The following is a 20,184-nucleotide window of genomic DNA, read 5'->3' as shown; positions in this document are numbered from 1 at the left end:
CAAATTTAAACCAATGTTATTTTCGAAAACATTTACAATATATCAACAGACTTCCATCCTTCAAATATCTTATTGATAGAATTGACAATCTTATTAATGGGTCTATTTATATGCTTTCAAAACAAAAGCATGTCCAAAAAAGGTTGACTTATTATATATGTAATATATAAATTAATATGATAATCTGAATCATTGATTGAATATTCCTCTACTACAAATTTGGGTCTTTTCTTAATATCTACTTAAACGTAAACTATATGTTGTATTTATTTATGTTTATATCTATAGTATTAGCATAGTTGGGCACCATCAATTTGCTATAATGTTGTTTTTTAGCAAACACTAAGTAGCCACATTTCAATCCTCCAAAACCTTCTAATGTTCAAATTATATTTCCTTAATTATTTTTTTTATTTGATTAAAAATGTATCGAGCAATACATCAATGTGATAGCACTTAAGAGCAATACATCAATGTGATAGCACTTAAGATTGAGGCAACCACCCAGCACAACACATAATTATGGAAATTGTAAAGCAACTAGAATGCAGAAATTGTACCAACACATACTTACGGAATTTGTAAAGCAGCTAGAGGGCAGAAATTGTAGCATTTTCCTCTGCTAATAGTGTAATTGTTTTCTAAGCATTGCATGCATTTTGGTTTATAACGCAATTTGTTCTTTATAATTTATTGGGACTTTCCAACCATAAAAAGAAATTTTGTGGCATTTTATGAATAAAGTTGTTTTTTTTTAATAATTTTATTTTAACCATTAATATTTAAATCTACATGCAAAGTGTAGGAGGGTGTTATGTTTTAAAGATGCCTGTGAATCTTGACTGGTTGTACTTATTATTTCCTACAACCACATTCCATGTTAACTTTTTCTGTTTTTATTTTCAAGAATTGAGGACAATGGTTATTTCAACACCTATTTCAGTGAAACAACTAATAGAAAATAAATAGGAAGCTTCCAATTGATAGAGGCTTCCTCAAGCAGGCAGAAGGCATTCACCACAGACAAAGAAAACAATCAGCAGAGGTAGAATTTTATAAGTGTTATATTTTAAATATGCCTACAAATTTTGATTAATGGACTACTTTTAATTCCCACATACACATTCTACATTATTTTTTTGTGTTTTTGTTTTCAGAAACCAACAGCGGTTATTGCAACACCTACTGCAATGAGGCAACTAATAAAAGATAAACAGGAAGCTTCCAATCTGCAAGATTTCATCGAGCAAGCAGAAGACATGCACCACAAATAAAGAAAACAATCAACAAAGGTAGAATCTTATAAAACAATTAGCTAAACAAGAAGCTCCCAATTCGTAGACGCTTCACTCAGCAGGGAGAAGACATTCACCACAAACAAAGAAAACAACCAGCAGAGGTAGATTTTAATAATAATCTAATTTTAAGGTCACAACCAAACCACACTCCAAATTCGTGTATATGAACCTTTTGTTTGTGGGAAAAGGGACCCACCTCCACGTAGTGATTTGACTGCTAAATTATAAGAAAGCATACATACTCTACCCACTCTGATTTTGAGCCAGTACCTTATTGAGAGGAGACATCAATCAACAAAAACTTCATCAAGCATGCAGAAGACATTCACCACAAACAAAAAAATGAAAAAAAATATATATATATATGTAAAAAAGATGTGTGAACACCAAAATCCAAAGTTGACTGAGAATAAAAACAAAGCTATACCAAACGTATGATACAAGAAGAAAAAACAAAGCCAGACAACTAGGCAGAAGAATGTAGCAAATAGTGGCCGAAGTTACGGAAAATGAGATGATCTGAATGTCGCAAGTAATGAAAGAAGTCGAGGCAAATGTGTTGATTTATTTATTTATTTTTGGTGAGGGCGAACAAAGACAACATGACAAGACATGAAAAGAGTATTGATAAGCCTTGTATGTTGATAAGATAGTGAGGAAATAAGAAATTAATATAAAATGAATCAAAAAAAAGAACAGACGCTCGAAAGAGATGCAAGAGATAAAAAGGTGAAATAAATAACTGAATCATGAGAAGCAACAAATTGCAGTTGGGAAAAATGGGTTTACCTACAAGAGCAAAATGGAGGGGAAAATATGTATGCCTACCAGAGCCAAGACGGAGGCTTTGATATCATTTGTATTGTATTTTGACGTTGTTACATGTAAATATTCAGTGTTTGGGAACCCGATATGTTATAACAGTGTTTGGGGACACGATATGTTATAACAGTTGATACAAAAATATATGATACAATACAATGTAAATATTCAGTGTTTGGGAACCCGATATGTTATAACAGTGTTTGGGGACACGATATGTTATAACAGTTGATACAAAAATATATGATACAATACAATGATGAAAGCTGCAATCAAAAACGGTATTTAGCTCTTATTTATATTGAACAAAGACACAGGTAATGAATATATTCATGCTCATGGATAATCATAATCATTACCAAAACATTAGGTGTATTACACCTTGGATTGGATTCTGGTTATTGTTCCTGCCAAAGATGAGCGTGCCCAACTCCTTTCCATTCAACATGTTAGCAACCAAATTAGAACTCAATCTCCATGATCCCATTATCCAACTTCTCTAGGTCGTGACTATGGTCCTCAAACTTTAGGTCAACTTCACGCCTAAAGTATCTGGAGCCAAGTTCTGAATTCCTGCCGACAGTTGTTCCATTGACTTGACTATCTTCTACATGCATATTACGAGGCTCTCGCAATCGTCCTTTAATTGCTCATCTTACATATTTCTCGAAGGGTAATGGATCAGAAAGAAATTTGCTTGTAACAGATCGAGGTAGAGAAAATGATTACATAAACATTCAAAACTAAATGGAAGTGGATGGCATTTATCCATCAAAGTAAATAATATTTCACTATTTTGTTTGACGTGTATATGTGCCATCTTCGACCCTTTTTTATCATTCCCAAGATAAAATCATTAGATCTAGAAGTTAATTGCATAAATATATAATTTTCAGACACTGCCCCCCGGTAAATCACAGATAATAAATCACACTTCTATTTTTAAAATAGAGGAGAAAATTACACAAGGCAGGCCCAAATTTGATTTAAAAATGCACCATTTAAATTAGCATAGCATACAAAATCATTAGATCTAGAAGTTAATTGCATAAATATATACCTTTCAGACACAGCCCCCTGGTAAATCAAAAATAATATAGAGGAGAAAATTACATAAGGCCGGCCCAAGCTTTAAAAATGCGCCATTTAAATTAACATAGCATGCGTGTCCTCGTAGGATTCACATGGCCATCAGAATGAACCAAGCGCTTGATCACCTAAAGGGGTATTTGGCCAAAGCATACTATAACAGTTCCAAACCCATGACCGTTAAAGTCTAAACTTTTCAACGCACTTCTCATTCGACCATGCGTACTTTCTAAATATGGCATGGAATTCGATTGATAACTCTCTTAAAATACTGGCTGTAATATAAGAATATGATATACAGAATAGAATGCCACTCAAATCTGTCCAACATTTGGACCATTTTCACATAGCCATAACACCCTGGAAGCAGTTTCTCACTCTCTCTTGCCTGCCTTGTTTGTTTTTCTTTTCCTTTCTTCGAGGAGTTCAACATTTGCTCTCTTTTTCGATTTGCCAATCTACACAAGGAAAACAAAAATTTAGTCATACCATGCCCACCAATCTCAAATTGTGGTGTCCGGGCTAAATTTGAAACAAGATATTACTTCTTCAAGCTAATGAAAACTAATATAATCTACTCATGAGGAAATTATCTAAGGGTTATTTTTACCTTTTGAAATGATCCATCATTTTAATAAGGGGTGAGCGAATAATAGAGAAGTGGCATGTATTGCACTTTATATAGCTATAACCAGCATAGATCCATCTTAAGTACAGATCTAACATGAGTCGAGGGGATCAAATTTCTTCAAATGATATATTTACATCAAAATATTTTACATCACATGTACATCGAGACATTTTATCACGCAAATTAAAATGGTTTTTTATTATTAATATATTTTTAAGTATATGTCAATATTAATTCTTATTAAAATATTTTATTGATAACCCACATTGAATATTTTTTTATATACAACATTAAAATGGTTTATTTTAGAAAATTTTTTTCTATATATAAATATATATGAAGTTCATATCCACATAAATTAGTTAACATAGATCTTCAAATAGTTTATTTAAATCTCTTGTTGAAATATTTTTGAAAAGTATAAGATTTAAACATCTTACTCATACATTTTTTTACTTCTATTCATTTATTTTTATGATAGCCAACATTATTTTTCTATTGAGAACATAATTTTTATTTTTTTATTTTTATTTTATGGAGCACGGATGAATGAACAAACTTACACATCACTCTCACACTGGGTTGTAGAATGAGTCTCTCAGCTCAATGATGGTGGAAATTCTAACCCAACGCATCATAGTGTCGATGCCCAAATTGATTGATATTTGATATGAAGCCAGTACCCCACTCTCTCTTGAAACATTCCATACCATATACTACTCTTTCCCCACAAATCTAAGTTTTGCGCTGCCCATTGATCTATCACAGTGACCACAAACTTACACATCGCTCTCATACTGGTTTGTAGAATGAGTCTCTCGGCTCAATGATGATGGAAATTCTAACCCAACACATCATAGTGTCAATGCCCAAATTGATTGATATTTTATGAAGCTAGCACCCCACTCTCTTTTGAAACATTCCATACCATATACTACTCTTTCCCCCAAATCTAAGTTTTGCACTGCCCATTGATCTATAGCAGTGACCACTCCAAGACTTTCCCTACACATTGATATATAATTGTTTATCTATGCAGAATCATTTTATCCACAGAAAATTTGATTTCTCATTAAAGAAACAAAAACTAGAGCCAAAGCCAGTGTTCCACCAAGTTTCTGGCACATGGGGACGGGGGAGCGGGGATACGCAAGAGCAGTGTATGCAAAAGCTCCCCACCAATTTTTAGGAAACGTAGGGGGATGTCACGGTATTTAACACAAGGGACCCCAACAAAAATAGTAAAATAAAAATACTACAAGTTCTAAATATATCATTGAAATTTTATAATTCAATTGTCTTTATCATTATATAACACTTGCATCATGAAGGATAAATCTATGAATCATATAACTGAAACAAATTTAAATGAAAAGCGTGATACAATCATACATGTAACTGTAACAATGTACAACGAAAATAAAAGTTTAAACCATATTGAAGTTCCAACTGTGAATACTGAATATTGAAATAAAAGTAAAGTCCGATACATCAAGATTCAATTTTTTATAGAGCAGAGTCTAATATATCAATATTCAAAACAAACTGAAGTTTGAAATAGAAACGCACATAACATAAGAACATATCAAATAATAAATGAGCATAATTACTCAAGTTAATGCCCCACTAATCTCTGCATCCAGTTGTTGCATGAATAAATCAGGATCAACCATGTCACCATCTAAATCAGAATCACTTGCATTCTCAAACATACTAAGTGGCACACCAACCAACCCCTTGTGTGTCTCATCAAGTCCCTCCTCCATATCTACCTGTACATCATCCTCTGGATCAACATCTCATTGTGTTGTTGGTCCCTTCAAATACTCGGGTATCTTCATCTGCTCAATACATAGGGCATTGTGCAGAGTAACTAACTTTTTCGTTTTCTAGAGGTAAGCTTGTTCCTCTTGATAAAGTCAATGAAGCTATATGTGGACCAATTCCTCTCTGCTACAGAGGAACTAGCAATCTGAGACAACAAACGCATAGGTAGATGTTTGAGCTCTGGAGCACCATCCCCATACATCCTCCACCAACCACCACCAACCAAATCAGTGCATCTTGGGCTAGATCTATGTGATCTACCCGAGCACCACGTCTGTTGAAGGGGCCACTAAGAGATGCAAACAGAACAAATTGTCTTCGAAGTTTTGCCCCCTCCTCATTTTACATCTTTGCAATTGCATCTAGAAAGTTATTATTTACCTTAGGATCATCACTAGGACTCTCCCAGGCCTTTGACTTTATTAAAATTATTTGACCTCAATTTTTTGGGAAACGAAGGAAACGTTTCCTTTTTGGAAGGAAACAACTCCCTTTGGAGTTTCTGTGCATTTCCTTTTTTGGGGAGCATTGTGAAATGGCCCCCAATCGTCCCATCTCCAGAGCGCAAGGTAGCAAGGAATCACAATTCCCAGGTGGGGGGATGTGTCCCCGTACAGCACTAGCCAAAGCCCATCGGGGACAACTCAACTGGCAACCGACGTGTTATGAAGTATTATGTAAAATTGTGAGATTTAAGGTTCAAATCCCCTGAGATTTCAGGTAAAAAAACAACAACAACAACAAAACCAAAAAAAATGAGCAAAAAACAAAAACCAGAGCTCTCGAGCACCATCCCCATACATCCTCCACCAACCACCACCAACCAATCAGTGCATCTTGGGCTAGATCTATGCGATCTACCCAAGCACCATGTCTATTGAAGGGGCCACTAAGAGATGCAAATTGAACAAATTGTTTTTGAAGTTTTGCCCCCTCCTCATTTTACATCTTTGCAATTCCATCTAGGAAGTCATTATTTACCTTAAGATCATCTATAGGAGCCACTCTCCTAGGCATTTGACTTTATTAAAATTAGTTGACCTCAATTTTTTGGGAAACGAAGGAAACGTTTCCTTTTTGGGAGGAAACAACGCCCTTTGGAGTTTCTGTGTATTTCCTTTTTTGGGGAGCATCGTGAAATAGCCCCCAGTCGTCCCCATGTCTCCGGAGCGCAAGGTAGCGAGGAATCACGATTCCCAGGTGGGGGGATGTGTCCCCGTGCAACACTAGCCAAAGCCCACCGGGGGCAACTCAATTGGCAATCAACATGTTATGAAGTATTATGTAAAATTGTGAGATTTCAGGTTCAAATCCCCTGAGATTTCAGGTTAAAAAACAACAACAACAACAAAACCAATAAAACTAAAGAGCAAAAAACAAAAACTAGAGCCATTGTTTCTCTTTCAAGCATACAAACAAATCTTAATATCAATCATGTCTTCTTGTTGCTGGCACGGTTTTTCTTTCAGAATTACAGATAAAGCTTCCTTGTTGCAAACAATTAATGATCCGAAGAAAATCAGTTTTGTGACAAGAAGCTTGCAAGTTAGTATGCTTTTACTAGAGCTGATACTAGTGTACATATAGGCTTTTAGTTCTAGTTATTTGAGATCATCACAATTAGTTGAGCATAACTCCAATAAAGAAGAAAATAATTCCACCGTTAACAGATATGCAATACAATGTTGTCAGATCTAATTGTTTTCATGGGTGCAGTTCTAACTTCTAAGGCAAGACCTAAGATTTTGACACGCTGACAAAAGATCTAAGTGTTGAATAGTGAATCTAATGATTGACAAGGCCAGAATTCAATTGTTTCAATAATGTAGATTACTCATTGATATTCATCGCATAATCGGTATATAGTATATACCTTGAGCTGTGTACACCTGTCTCTTCTGTTGTAGAAACTTTGAAGTCACTCAAATTTTCAATGAAGACGAGCGATATATTGCCCAAGACATGATAAATATGCAACCGCTGATGTTAGTATGCTTTCTAGACCTAATAGTAGTATATAGACTTTTCGTTCTAGTTCTTCAAGATCATCAGAGTTAGTTGAGCACAAACTCCGATAACTAACTGCATTGTTAAAAAATACACCATACAATATCCTCAAATCTAATGGCACTCAAGAGTCCATTTCTAAGTTTCTGACTTCTAACGTAACACACAATTTTCACACCAACACAAGATCAAAGCGTTGAATGGTGAATCTCATTATTATTAAGGCAAGAATTCAACTGTATGAATGGCGCAGATTACTTGTGAATAATAAGGCATAATATATTGAGCTTAACTCTGCACCTGTTTCTTCTGCATTATGGAAGATTTGAAGTCAATCAGGTTTACAATGAAGTTGAGAGATACAAAGCACACGTGACCAAGACAGGGTAAAGATGCAACACCTGATTGAGAAGTACCACCATGGAGGTGATGGGGCAGAGGTCACGAGGAATATATAATGATGGACAGGACAGGGATTATCATCACCAATCAAATCCATGATTAAAAAAAGAAAGAAAGAAATTATGTCGTTTATTTTTTGGATAGATGCTTCTTGTCAACAAGAGAAAATGGACTTGTAAATACTAAAACCAATCCTTTGAGTAAGCTACCACAGCAAGAGAAGATTTATCCCACAAAATTTGGCAAAGATTTGCAACTGGACAATCTAAATACATGGAATGAAAATCCAGCATATATACATCACTCTTGTAACAAAGCAATCCACACTTCTACTAGTAAGACCCCATTTGAAACTTGTTTTGGATATTTACCACCATTACCTTTGGATATTGCATATGGACAAGAAGGAAAAGTGAGGAGGTAACTTATAAGGGATGCCTTAAGGGCAAAGAAACTTGTGGAGAAGAACAGGGAAATCCATCTCTACAGGAACAGGAGACACTACAAAAGTAACAAGAAAAGTACAAGGCCATGCATGATCAGCATAGAATAGCGAAGTCATTCAAAGTGGGAGACAAACAATGATTACAATCGAACAAGGAGAAGCTACAGGGTCCTTGTAAGAAAATCAAGCCTCTACAATATGGTACCTAAACTAGAAAAGATGGTAGATAACACCTATAGACTGTTGATGTGAGTAACATCAGAAGGTCTTCTACAATTGCTTGTCCCTTAGCATGTGGAAGACATTATTTGCCTATTCTAGTGATTTATGTCTTGTTTCCTAAGTTTAACTTAGGAAAAGTACAATAATTAAAGTCAATTAATTATTGTGGACTACTGGTAATTTTATAAGGAAAAATAATTTAATTATTTAAGTGACTTAGAAATAATCTCAATCGTTGATCTTCAAGATGTTTCTAGAATGAAGATTCAAGATGTTTCTAGAGGGGGAGATTAGGGCTACATATTTGGACTCAATGAAGATTATGAATGGAGGCTGGATATGGACATGAAGACACAACAAAGAGCACAAGAGTGTGTGAGTGAGTCATCACGAGAGAGAAATTTTCTCTGTAGTGTGAATTTCCCAATGACCAATGCGCAAACAAGAAGTGTGAGTGGGGTTTAGCGAATACAGGAGGGCTGAGTTGCCGGAAAGAGATCAAGTTTGTCTAGAGGAGGCCTAGTTGCTAGAGTGTTGGGGTTTCTCCAATGCGCATTAGTGGCAAGGTGCAGATCGAGTTGTTGCAGGGCGCAGATCTAATTGTTGGAGGTTGATTTTTTCAGAGCGACTTCATCTGGAGGCAAATTTCCTTGAGGTCGATTTAGCTGGGCCGAATTCATTCTGAGGGATGAGTTGCATGTTCCATATTGTATTTTTCCTTGTATCTATGTGGGTCGAAAAGCTCAGATTTTCTAGGTAAAGAATTAATGGATAATCTTAAATCACTAATGTTACCATCCAAGTATCACAACAGACTAGTTTGCACAGCGGAACAATAAACAGTAGTAAATCAACACGTGCACAAATATAGATAACATTTTTACAAATTTTAACTGCCCAACTTCATTATATTAACAAATTGATAACACAACAGTCTAAGGCTCTCGTATCAGGAATAATGGCCCTCATACATCTACTTGATACAAAGATAAGCAACTAGGGTTTGTTGTCAGTCACTTCGACAATCAATCTAGCCTGAACAAGATACAATCACTGCCTAGTTGATGTAGTCGACTAAACAGTTGCCTTGGTCGTACCCTAAACACACATGCCGAGTCCTTTGTCCCCAATCTACAACAACTCCAACTTGCCCTTATCAATGAACCAGATCCATTAGATCACTGAACACAGCTCCACCTGCTATCTAGTTGATCATTAGTCCTTCAATGTATCAACACATTGAGAGTCTTGTCGAGTTGTTCAACTTTGTTTGTGAACAATTCTCAACTGCCCACTGCTATTGCTCAGCTCCTTTGGGTCTTCTTGCCCAACTAGTTGCTCCTTTGTCCTTCAAGGACACAACTCTTGGGGATTTTTTTCCCACTAGCGTGTTCCTGTGATGCCCGATGAAGACACACTTAGGGCACAAAGGGTTGCCACCTATCACTGTCAAACGTCCTTCTCCAAAAACAAACTTGGGCTAGTCTGATATGCTCCCTTGACCTCATTTCCTCGTCCTTCAAGAATCAATATTGAGTTCACGTCAAATCTGCCTCTCCTAGCAGCGCATTTGTCCTTCAATGACCTACCTCTCCCAAACAAGTGTTCTTTTGGTTGCTCCACCAATTGTCCAACCTGGACCTTTGTCGTACCCTAAACACACATGCCTGGTCCTTTGTCCCCGATCTGCAACAACTCCAACTTGCCTTTATCAATGAACCAAATCCATTAGGTCACTGAACACGGCTCTACCTGCTCTCTAGTTGATTGTTAGTCTTTATGTATCAACACATCGAGACTCTTGCCGAGTTGTTCAACTTTGTTAGTGAATAATTCTCAACTACCCACTACTACTGCTTAGCTCCTTTGGGTCTTCTTGCCCAACTAGTTGCTCCTTTGTCCTTCAAGGACACAACTCTTAGGGACATTTCTCATGTGTTCTAGCCTCTCCACAAAATTTCAGAGCTAGAGCACATTTGATGCTACCCAAAATCAACACTCCCTCTTAGCAAGGAATGTGCCCTACCAATACTTCCCAACAGAAGCATCACACCAATCCACGACATCGGTCCTCTATGTTGTTGATGCTCGGCCCACTGCCCCTCATCCACTACGTTGTTGCAACGTGTACTGCTGCCCATGACACTGTAACTGTCACTGCTACATCTGTAATGTGTTTCCCTCTGAATATGTTGCATCATGTTGCCCATAGCACTGCCATTGCTAACTGCTATGCTACAACTCCTTATATTATCCCCTTCTGCTACTGAAACGGATTCTTCACCATCCCCATCTTCTCCCTGAAGTAAACAAACTTTGTTCTTCCTAGGGCCTTGGTGAGAATGTCTGCCACCTGTTCTCCTGTTGGAGTGTACCTCAACTGTACTTCCAATCGTTGGACACAGTCTCTGATAAAGTGACACATGATATCAATGTGCTTCGACCGATCATGAAAGACTAGATTCTCAGAGAGCTTCATTCAACTCTGATTATCACACAAAATGTTGGTCGCTTCCATCTTTCTCCTAAATAGATTCACAAGCAATTTCCTAAGCCATATGGCTTCGCACGAAGTTGTGCTAGCTGCCATATACTCAGCTTCAACTGAGCTCAGAGCCATGGATTTTTGTTTCCTACTACACCAAGAGGTCATTCCTGATCCAATGTTGAAACAATACCTAGTGGTACTTTTCCGATCTACTGAACTTCCAGCCCAATCTATGTCAGTGAACCCACTCAACCTGATGTCATTGCCTTGGGTGTACATTAGTCCATGGTCGATTGTTCCTCATATATATCTGAGAACATGCTTGGTTGCTACCCAGTGCGCCCTCTTTGGTTCTACCATGAACTGACTGAGGGTGTTGACAGCGTAACAAATGTCCGGCCTAGTATGGACCAGATACATCAAGGGCCCTATGAGCTGCCTGTACAAGGTGGGATCGACTTCCTTATCTTCGGATGCATCAATCTTCTTCCAGTTGGTGATCAGAGTAGCCATAGGTCTACAGTCCTACATTCTGAACCTTTTCAAAATCTTTGTAGTGTATCTCCCTTAGCCAAAGAAAATTTCACCATTCTACTGCCAAACTTCCAACCCTAGGAAATAATGCATTTGTCCCAAATCCTTCATGTCGAATTTTGTGGCTAGGTTCTCCTTGCAATCTTTGATGAGCCTGGATGATCTTGTTAAAAAGAGATCATCCACATATAAAAGCAAGATTAGAGGCTCAATCTCTACAACAAGATAACAGAGGTTAGGATCTGTGTCACTCTTGACGAATCTCATCTTCTGCAAGTAGCCATCAATTCGATTGTACCATGCTCTAGGTGCCTATTTAAGCCCATACAGAGCTTTCTTCAATCTGCATACATGATATTTCATCTCATGTGTCTCAAAAGCCTCTGGCTGTTCAATGTATACTTCTTCTTCTATCACCTCGTTCAAGAACGTCGTCTTGACATCCATCTGGTGAATCTCCCACCTCATCTGAGTTACAAGGGATATCACGAATCTAATAGAAGTATACCTAGCTACTGGGGCGAAAGTTTCTTCGTAGTCTATCCCTTCCTTTTGAGTAAACCCCTTAGCCACAAACCTGGCTTTGTATTTTTCTACACTGCCATTTGCAGCATATTTGACTTTGTAGAGCCATCTTGACCCCACAACTAACTTGTCCTAAGGCCTAGGTACCACTTCCCAGATGTCATTGACCATTATGGAACTGCATTCCTCTACCATAGCATCTACCCATACTTGATGTTGAACAGCCTCTTGAAAACTAGAGGGTTCTCCAACCTGAGCCACCAAGGCTTGGTATCTGTCTAGCTGTCTACACTCCTTTTTTTCGTTCCTGGACGCCCCGACAAAATCCTCTGCGTCTCGTAGTATATGTCGAAGTTCTTGGCTCGTTCTACCATTGGTAGTGGGTATATCTATCTGCTCCTCCTCTTCTTGAGGCTCCACCTCTAGAGTTTTGACTTTAAGAGAAATACTAGCGCTTGTTTCTGTTGGTCGAAATGGCTGGACCAACGGATCATCCTTTGACTACGCTTAGGAAGGCATTTCTCAGGATTTTCTGAAAGCTCTGTCCTCCATGAACTTTACATCCCGTCGAATTACGATCTTCCTATTCCCCGAAAGATAGACTTTATATGCCTTAGCATTCTCACTATATCCTACAAGATATCCTTTCTCTGCAGTCTAATCCAATTTCTTCCTCTTTTCTTCGGGTACATGGCAGTATGCCAAACTCCCAAATATCCTGAAATGACTCACCTTAGGCTTCTTACCGATGAAGACACTCTCTGGAGTAATCTTACCTAATGCCCTATGAGGAGTCTTGTTCTGGATATACATTGTCATGTTGCATGCTTCTGCCCATAGAAACTTGGGCATATCTTGATCATACAACATTGCCCTAGTTGCTTCAACAATAGTCTGGTTCTTCCTTTCTGCTACTCCATTCTGCTCCGGATTATAGGGGGTCGTCCACTCTCTTATGATGCCTTCCCTTGCACAAAAATCAATGAAGTCCTTGTCAATGTATTCTCCATCATTGTCTGAGCGCAATATCTTTATCTTCTTTCTTGTCAGATTCTCAACTGGAGCCTTGAACTCTTTGAATCGACCAAAAACCTCATCCTTGGTTTTTAGAAAGTAGATCCAAGTCTTTCTGTAACGGTCATCAATGAAGGTGACAAAATATTCAGCACCATTAAGAGTTTTTGTGGAAATGGGTCCGCAGATATCTGAGTGTATCAATCCCATAACACTCTTAGTCTATTGTTGCATCTAGAAAATGTTGCCTTGGCGTACTTGCCTAGTGCGCATCCTCTGCATACATCATCTCGTTTGGTACTTAGTTTTGGAACTCTTGATATTGTTTTCCCAAGAATCCTTAGAACCCCATGGTGTAAGTGTCCCATCCTCCTGTGCCATAGTTCATTCAAATCTTTTTCCCCACTATTGCCTGTCAATGCCATTGGAGATTCCAGTTGTAATCTATACAACATGTTACTTCTGACTCCTATCTGGGCCTTCTTTTTCCAACTCGAGTGTTTGACATATACTTTCTCCTTAATGAAGAAAACGGCCAACTCGGCCGTTTCTGTATTGACTCGGCCGAGTCATAACCAGTGGCTTGTAACCCCATCAAAACAGCGATTTGACATTTTTTAATGAAATTTTTAAGTGTTTGCTGATTGGTTTGAACTCCAATTTGTTTTATGAATTAGTTAAATGTTATTTGGGGTCCATTTCCCCCTCCCAAACCCTATTTAACACACTCAAATGCTCTCTACTATTGATATGCTATTCAAATTTCATGGTAATGTTAAATTCTTAAAGTAAAAGGATGAAAATGAAGATTAAGGAGAATGTCACTTTCATCCTTTTACTTAAATTTTTAACATTACCATGAAATGACTCAGGATGTTTGAGAGTGGTTTCGGCCTCATTGGATTTCATATGGAGAAAGTAGAATTTTAGATTTCATTCAAAATCTAGCAGACTTATCAGTTTTTCAGGATTTCAGGATTGGAGGATTGCAATGTTTCCATTGAATTTTGTCATGTATTAGGGTATGGAACTCGTATTTAATCAAGAGCACCAATCCCTCTATGTACCTTGATGTTAGTGACATTGGTTGTCGAACTCCTCTAAGATTCGCTCCCAAACCAGGAGCTTCTGAAAATGTCGCTCCCGCTCCCGTTTTCGCTCTCGCTCCCCACTTTCGCTCCTGCTCCCAACTTCCAAGTAACACTGAGCCAGATGATGTTGGCAACTCTAGCAGTAGCCAGTAGTACTGGTCACAGACTTTTGTTGTAGAGGCCATTTATAGCCTCCTTGGTTATGTGTTTTTGTTTTGATCTCTATATCATCATCGCGTATGTATTGGACAATGCATTGGGTGCCATTTTGATATAATGGATATATTCATGAGCCTACTTTGATCATATGTTGTCTTCTAACTATATTCTAATGTTGTGTGTTTGGAAACATGAATGAAAATCTTTAAAATTATGTGTTTTTATAAAAAATAAATATTTAATGTATTTTTTACAATGACCGAGTCATTGAAATCGAGCCGGCCGAGTTGATACCGAGTCCGAGTCGGAGTCCGAGTCGACCCTCGACCGAGTCGGAGTCAGAGTCGGAGTTTTAAAACATTGGTGCCGGCAAAGAACACCATCAAAAGATGAGCAATGATACCCAGAAATCCAAATAAACACAGAAAGATAAGTGAATTTAAGTGCAGGGACTTTGGCCCTCTCCTTAGGATATAGGTGTTGCTCCTAGCCTCAGAAAAAGAACAAATTACCTCAGATTTGCGAGTGATTCAGTGATGGTCTTTGGAGAGCACCGAGCTCTTATTTATATTGGAAGGAAGGGCAAATAAGAGGGGTCGACTAGCCCATAAACTTGGGCCGACCAGCAAGAATAAATCATTAATATTAATGTGATATGGAGCCGACCTGATTTCCAACAAAAATTCTTTTGGGAACCGACTTAATTCCTCTTTTTAGGCCAGATCCTTAATGAAAATCTTCACATTTGGAGTGTTGACTTGGACAGCGCAAAACCCATATAACTTATCCAAGATTTTCTAAAATATTAATGTCAATTTTAACCAATCACCACGCTGCCTTTAACAAGTCATTATGGGGCACCTTGACCACATAATGGGGCTCCAATTTTGACAATGTATATCTCCTCAACCGTGAGGATTTATGAGGCGTGCCACCTATCATCGGAAACGGTATGACAAGCACAAGTAAAGGATGATGACCATGTGAGCAAAAACACTGATCTTCCCAATCATTTTCTTCATCAAATGCAAGGTTTCTTCTGGTTGCTGCTTGGTTTGACATCAATGACAACCATGGAATGTAGATCACGCCATGAAATCTTAGGGTTCGGTGGAAAAGAGATATAGGGTGAATGTTCTATCATTGCAAAATATTGTGAAGATGGCAAGGCAAAAGAGGGCAACCCATCTCTAAAAGGTCTAGCTATAAGATAGGCTAAGGCTACCAAGGACCTCTTTGTCAAAGCAAAGGAGACTAAAGTAATGGCCACTTCAAAAGAAGAAATGAAAACAATAAATGTAAGCAGCAATCCATTACTCCACCAATCTTTGACAAACTTGAAAAGGGGTAGCAAGAAGATGACCCCAACATCTAAGATTACACTAGCACATGGTAGACCAAGCATGCAAGAACAAGAAAATACCATAAAGGTATGCACACAGAAAATCATCTCTTGCTTGTTTATGAAGAAGGGCCCTAAGGCTATAGATTGTTGGTATTCAAATACATGATCTTCTGTGGATTGAGAAGCCATTATGTGGGTTCATGCTGGAAGAGACAAGCCTTCTTCAAAAGGCCAAACTATTTCAATGAGGAAGATCCCGGGTGAACCTCCTCAAATCAGCAAAATGTCCATAAGAGAATGATTAAGAAGAGAATAACTACAGGTCAAAATAGTGGCAAGAGCTACTGTAGCCATTGCAAGTTGAACTAACACTGGGATGCCAAATGTTGGAGGCTACATCTTGAACCTCATCCCAAGAGTCAGAGAACCAATCCAATGAAAAGGTGAATATCAATGATCAAGGGAGAAAAGGCATGCTTATATCTGCATTTCAAGACACAGTAGCAGCCAAAGATAACATAATTTTATTAATGTCCTTGAGTCACCACAAAAGTAGGTCAATGGGACTAAAGGATACATCCAGTGTAAGTAGAAGACATGTGGGAAAAAAAATGCAACTCCATTGTAACTCCAAAGCTAATAAGACTAACATATGACTAAAATAGGACTGACATGAAATAAAAATACAAATAGAGAATGTATAAAGTCATATGAGATGACCAAAAATGAGAAATGTGAAGTATGTCTGCTGCTGGACTGTGCAACTCCAAAGAAGTGAGGGGGGAGCTGAAAATGAAGCCAATGTGGTCAGCATCTCCCAAATCTGATGGCAGATGGTGAGGGAGGCGAGCAAGGCAATCTATCCCTGTCCAAGTCTACCAAAACTGCCGCGAAATCAAAGATGACAGTCAGAACAGAGAAGAGGTCGGCAGAAATGCAACATCATTAAGGGAAGTGAAGAATTTATCCGAGGAGAGCTCTTGCAACATGGTGAAGAAGCTAGCTTGAATGAGTCTTTTGAAACTCAGCAACTTTGATCACATTTGGAAAGAAAATTGTTGATGTTTTGGGTAGCATCAGGAGCAAGGTTGCATGAAACGGGGAAACGGGTACGAGTTTCTAAAACGGGAACCGATACGAAACGCGACCTCCCCAAATTTTGGAAACGGGGAAATGCGAATATATATATATATATATATATATTAGGACATTTAAGAAATATGTGCAATCATAAAGCATATATGATACATTCTAATTTATTACATTATGATAAAATTGTCAATTGTCAATGCATAAACCATAAGTCTCTAAATTTACATCACATTTACTCATGAATGATCACATAATGAAAATAGAAATATCCAAAATCAGCCACGAGAAATTTCTAATTTCTTGTCTCGTGCTTGATTGGGAGTCTCCTCCTACATAGTCGAACGACCTTAGTGCTCTTGATTAAATACAAGTTTCATACCCCAGTACCCTACATGCTCTTGATTATGGGGAGTCTCCCCTGCATAAAGGGCTTGGTTCTCTTGATTAAATACAAGTTCCATACCCTAGTACACGATAAAATCCAATGGAAACATTGCAATCCCCCCAATCCCGAAAACCAGATAACTCTGTTGGATTTTGAGTGAGATCTAAAATTCTACTTTCTCCATATGAAATCCAATGAGGGCGAAACCACTCTCAAACATCCTGAGCCATTTCATGGTAATGTTAAAAATTTAAGTAAAAGTGAAAAATATTTTTCACTTTTACTATAAGAATTTAACATTACCATGAACTGCATATGCCTCAAACTTCCTGATGAACTGCATATCAACACTAGGGCAAAAGTTCACTTTTATAACTTTAGACAGGCATCTAGAAGCAACTAGAAGTCATTAGGAAAACCTAATAATAAATTAGAAAACAAATAAAATTAAAAAATAAAAATAAAAAACACAAGTTACAAGTGGAAACGTGCGTCGTACGGCCATGAAACGTGTTTTCAGCCGTACTGGCCACGTTTCCGCATCGAGAAACGTGCCAGTATGGCCTGAAACGCGTTTCACAGCCGTACCACACACGTTTCAGGGTTTCGTTTCCGTTTCCATACAGAAACGGCCTCCTACCCTGCGTTTCCTGCAACTTAGATCAGGAGTATTCTCATGTGTGGGGCAAGTGGACTAAGTGATGAGGCTTTGCACCCATAGACCCATAGTATTCTGACGACCCATGGTATTCAGAAAACCCATGGTATTGCACGCTTTGCACAAGTAGAAGTACAAGGGTGAGTGATTCATTCTTGAGCTTGGCAAGAGCAAGGTTACTTGGGAGCAGTAGTGAAAGCGGTGAGTGGCAGTGGGGAGCGACATTTTCAAAAGCTTCTGGTTTGGGAGCGAATTGGGAGTAAATTTTTATATAATACATATTTTTATATATTTTGATGCATATATGTCAACAAAATCATGTAAAACGATGAATTAGATATAAAAAACATAAAAACATGGACTGAACCCTATGTTGCAGGAAACGTGGGGTAGGAGGGCGTTTCCATATGGAAACGAGTACGAAACGCTGAAACGCATTTGGTACGGCCCTGAAACACGTTTCAGGCCATACTGCCACGTTTCACGAAACTGAAACGTGGCCAGTACGGCCTAAAACGCGTTTCAAGGCCGTACGACCCACGTTTCAACATTTACTTGTGTTTTTTTTTATTTTTTTTTAATTTGTTTTCTAATATATTCTTACGTTAGCCTAGTGACTTCTAGTTGCTTCCAGATGCCTGTCTAAAGTTATAAAAGTGAACTATTTCCCTAGTGTCGCAGTTCATGGTAATGTTAAATTCTTAAAGTAAAAGTGATATTCTCCTTTATTTTTCATTTTCATCATTTTACTTAAATTTTTAACATTACCATGAAATGACTCAGGATGTTTGAGAGTGGTTTCGCCTTCATTGGATTTCATATGGAGAAAGTAGAATTTTAGATCTCACTCAAAATCCAGCAGACTTATCTGTTTTTCAGGATTTCAGGATTGGGGAGATTGCAATGTTTCCATTGGATTTTATCATGTACTAGGGTATGGAACTTGTATTTAATCGAGAGAACAAAGCCCTCTATGCAGGGGAGACTCCCAATAATCAAGAGAATGTAGGGTACTAGGGTATGAAACTTGTATTTAATCAAGAGCACTAAGGTCATTCGACTATGTAGGAGGAGACTCCCAATCAAGCACGAGACAAAAAATTAGAAATTTCTCGTGGCTGATTTTGGATATTTCTATTTTCATTATGTGATTATTCATGAGTAAATGTGATGTAAATTTAGATACTTATAGTTTATGCATTGACAATTGACAATTTTATCATAATGTAATAAATTAGAATGTATCATATATGCTTTATGATTGCACATATTTCTTATATGTCCTAATATATATATATATATATATATATATATATATATATATATATATTCGAATTTCCCCGTTTCCAAAATTTGGGGAGGTCGCGTTTCGTATCGCTTCCCATTTCGGAAACTCGTACCCGTTTCCCGTTTCGTGCAACCTTGACTGAACCATATAATGTCAATCATCTAGAAGTTATAAGCTTCATCAACCACATCCACAAGTTAATAACATACAACATATCGAGTCTCGTGATTCATCAATCTTAAAGTTTCAAGCTTTCAAAATGCGATATATAACATTCATCATCATTGATCACAAAAGTTGTAACTTGTACTTGTAACCATTACCGTTACCAAGTAACCAAATGATAAAAAAAATTATCTAACATGAAATGCAATGTTTCAACTTTCAACTTTCATGAAGCATCATATTCATAGTTCATTACTAATGAGTTATAAATGCCAACTTCAAATTTCAAACTTAAATTGTCATATATTGTTTATAAAAAATACCATAATAAATATGAAAGAGTCAATTGTTATAAAAGGTACTAGAAACTAGAAAAGACAAGTAAATCTATTATATACCGCACGGCCCTCTTGCCTCGAGAAACTTCTAATTTCTTGTCTCATGCTTTTTCGGGAGTCTCCTCCTGCATAGTCGAACGACCTTGGTGCTCCTCATTAAATACAAGCTCCATACCCTAGTACCCTAGGTGCTCTTAATTATTGGGAGTCTCCCCCACATAGAGGGCTTGGTGCTCTTGATTAAATACTAGTTCCATACCCTAGTACATGATAAAATCCAAAGGAAACATTGCAATCCCCCCAACTTGAAATCCTGAAAAAATGATAAGTCGGCTGGATTTTGAGTGAGATCTGAAATT

General features: G+C 37.7%; 1 protein-coding gene across 1 annotated transcript in view; it reads right to left on the bottom strand.

Moving 5' to 3' along the window:
* Positions 1-3,198: 3,198 nt before the first annotated feature.
* The window catches only part of LOC149238539 (pescadillo-like protein), a 152,335-nt gene continuing 135,349 nt past the window's right edge, over positions 3,199-20,184 (bottom strand). The window contains exon 15 of the mRNA XM_089373082.1: positions 3,199-3,667. Within this exon, the coding sequence (XP_089229208.1) occupies positions 3,584-3,667 (84 nt within the window). The 3' untranslated portion in view covers positions 3,199-3,583. The remainder of the gene's footprint in view (positions 3,668-20,184) is intronic.

This window comes from Pinus tabuliformis, chromosome 8 (assembly GCF_031772625.1).
Source record: "Pinus tabuliformis cultivar Carrire ecotype Pingquan chromosome 8, CPIR1, whole genome shotgun sequence".
NCBI lineage: Eukaryota > Viridiplantae > Streptophyta > Pinopsida > Pinales > Pinaceae > Pinus > Pinus tabuliformis.
This window is presented reverse-complemented; position numbering and strand designations above follow the sequence as displayed.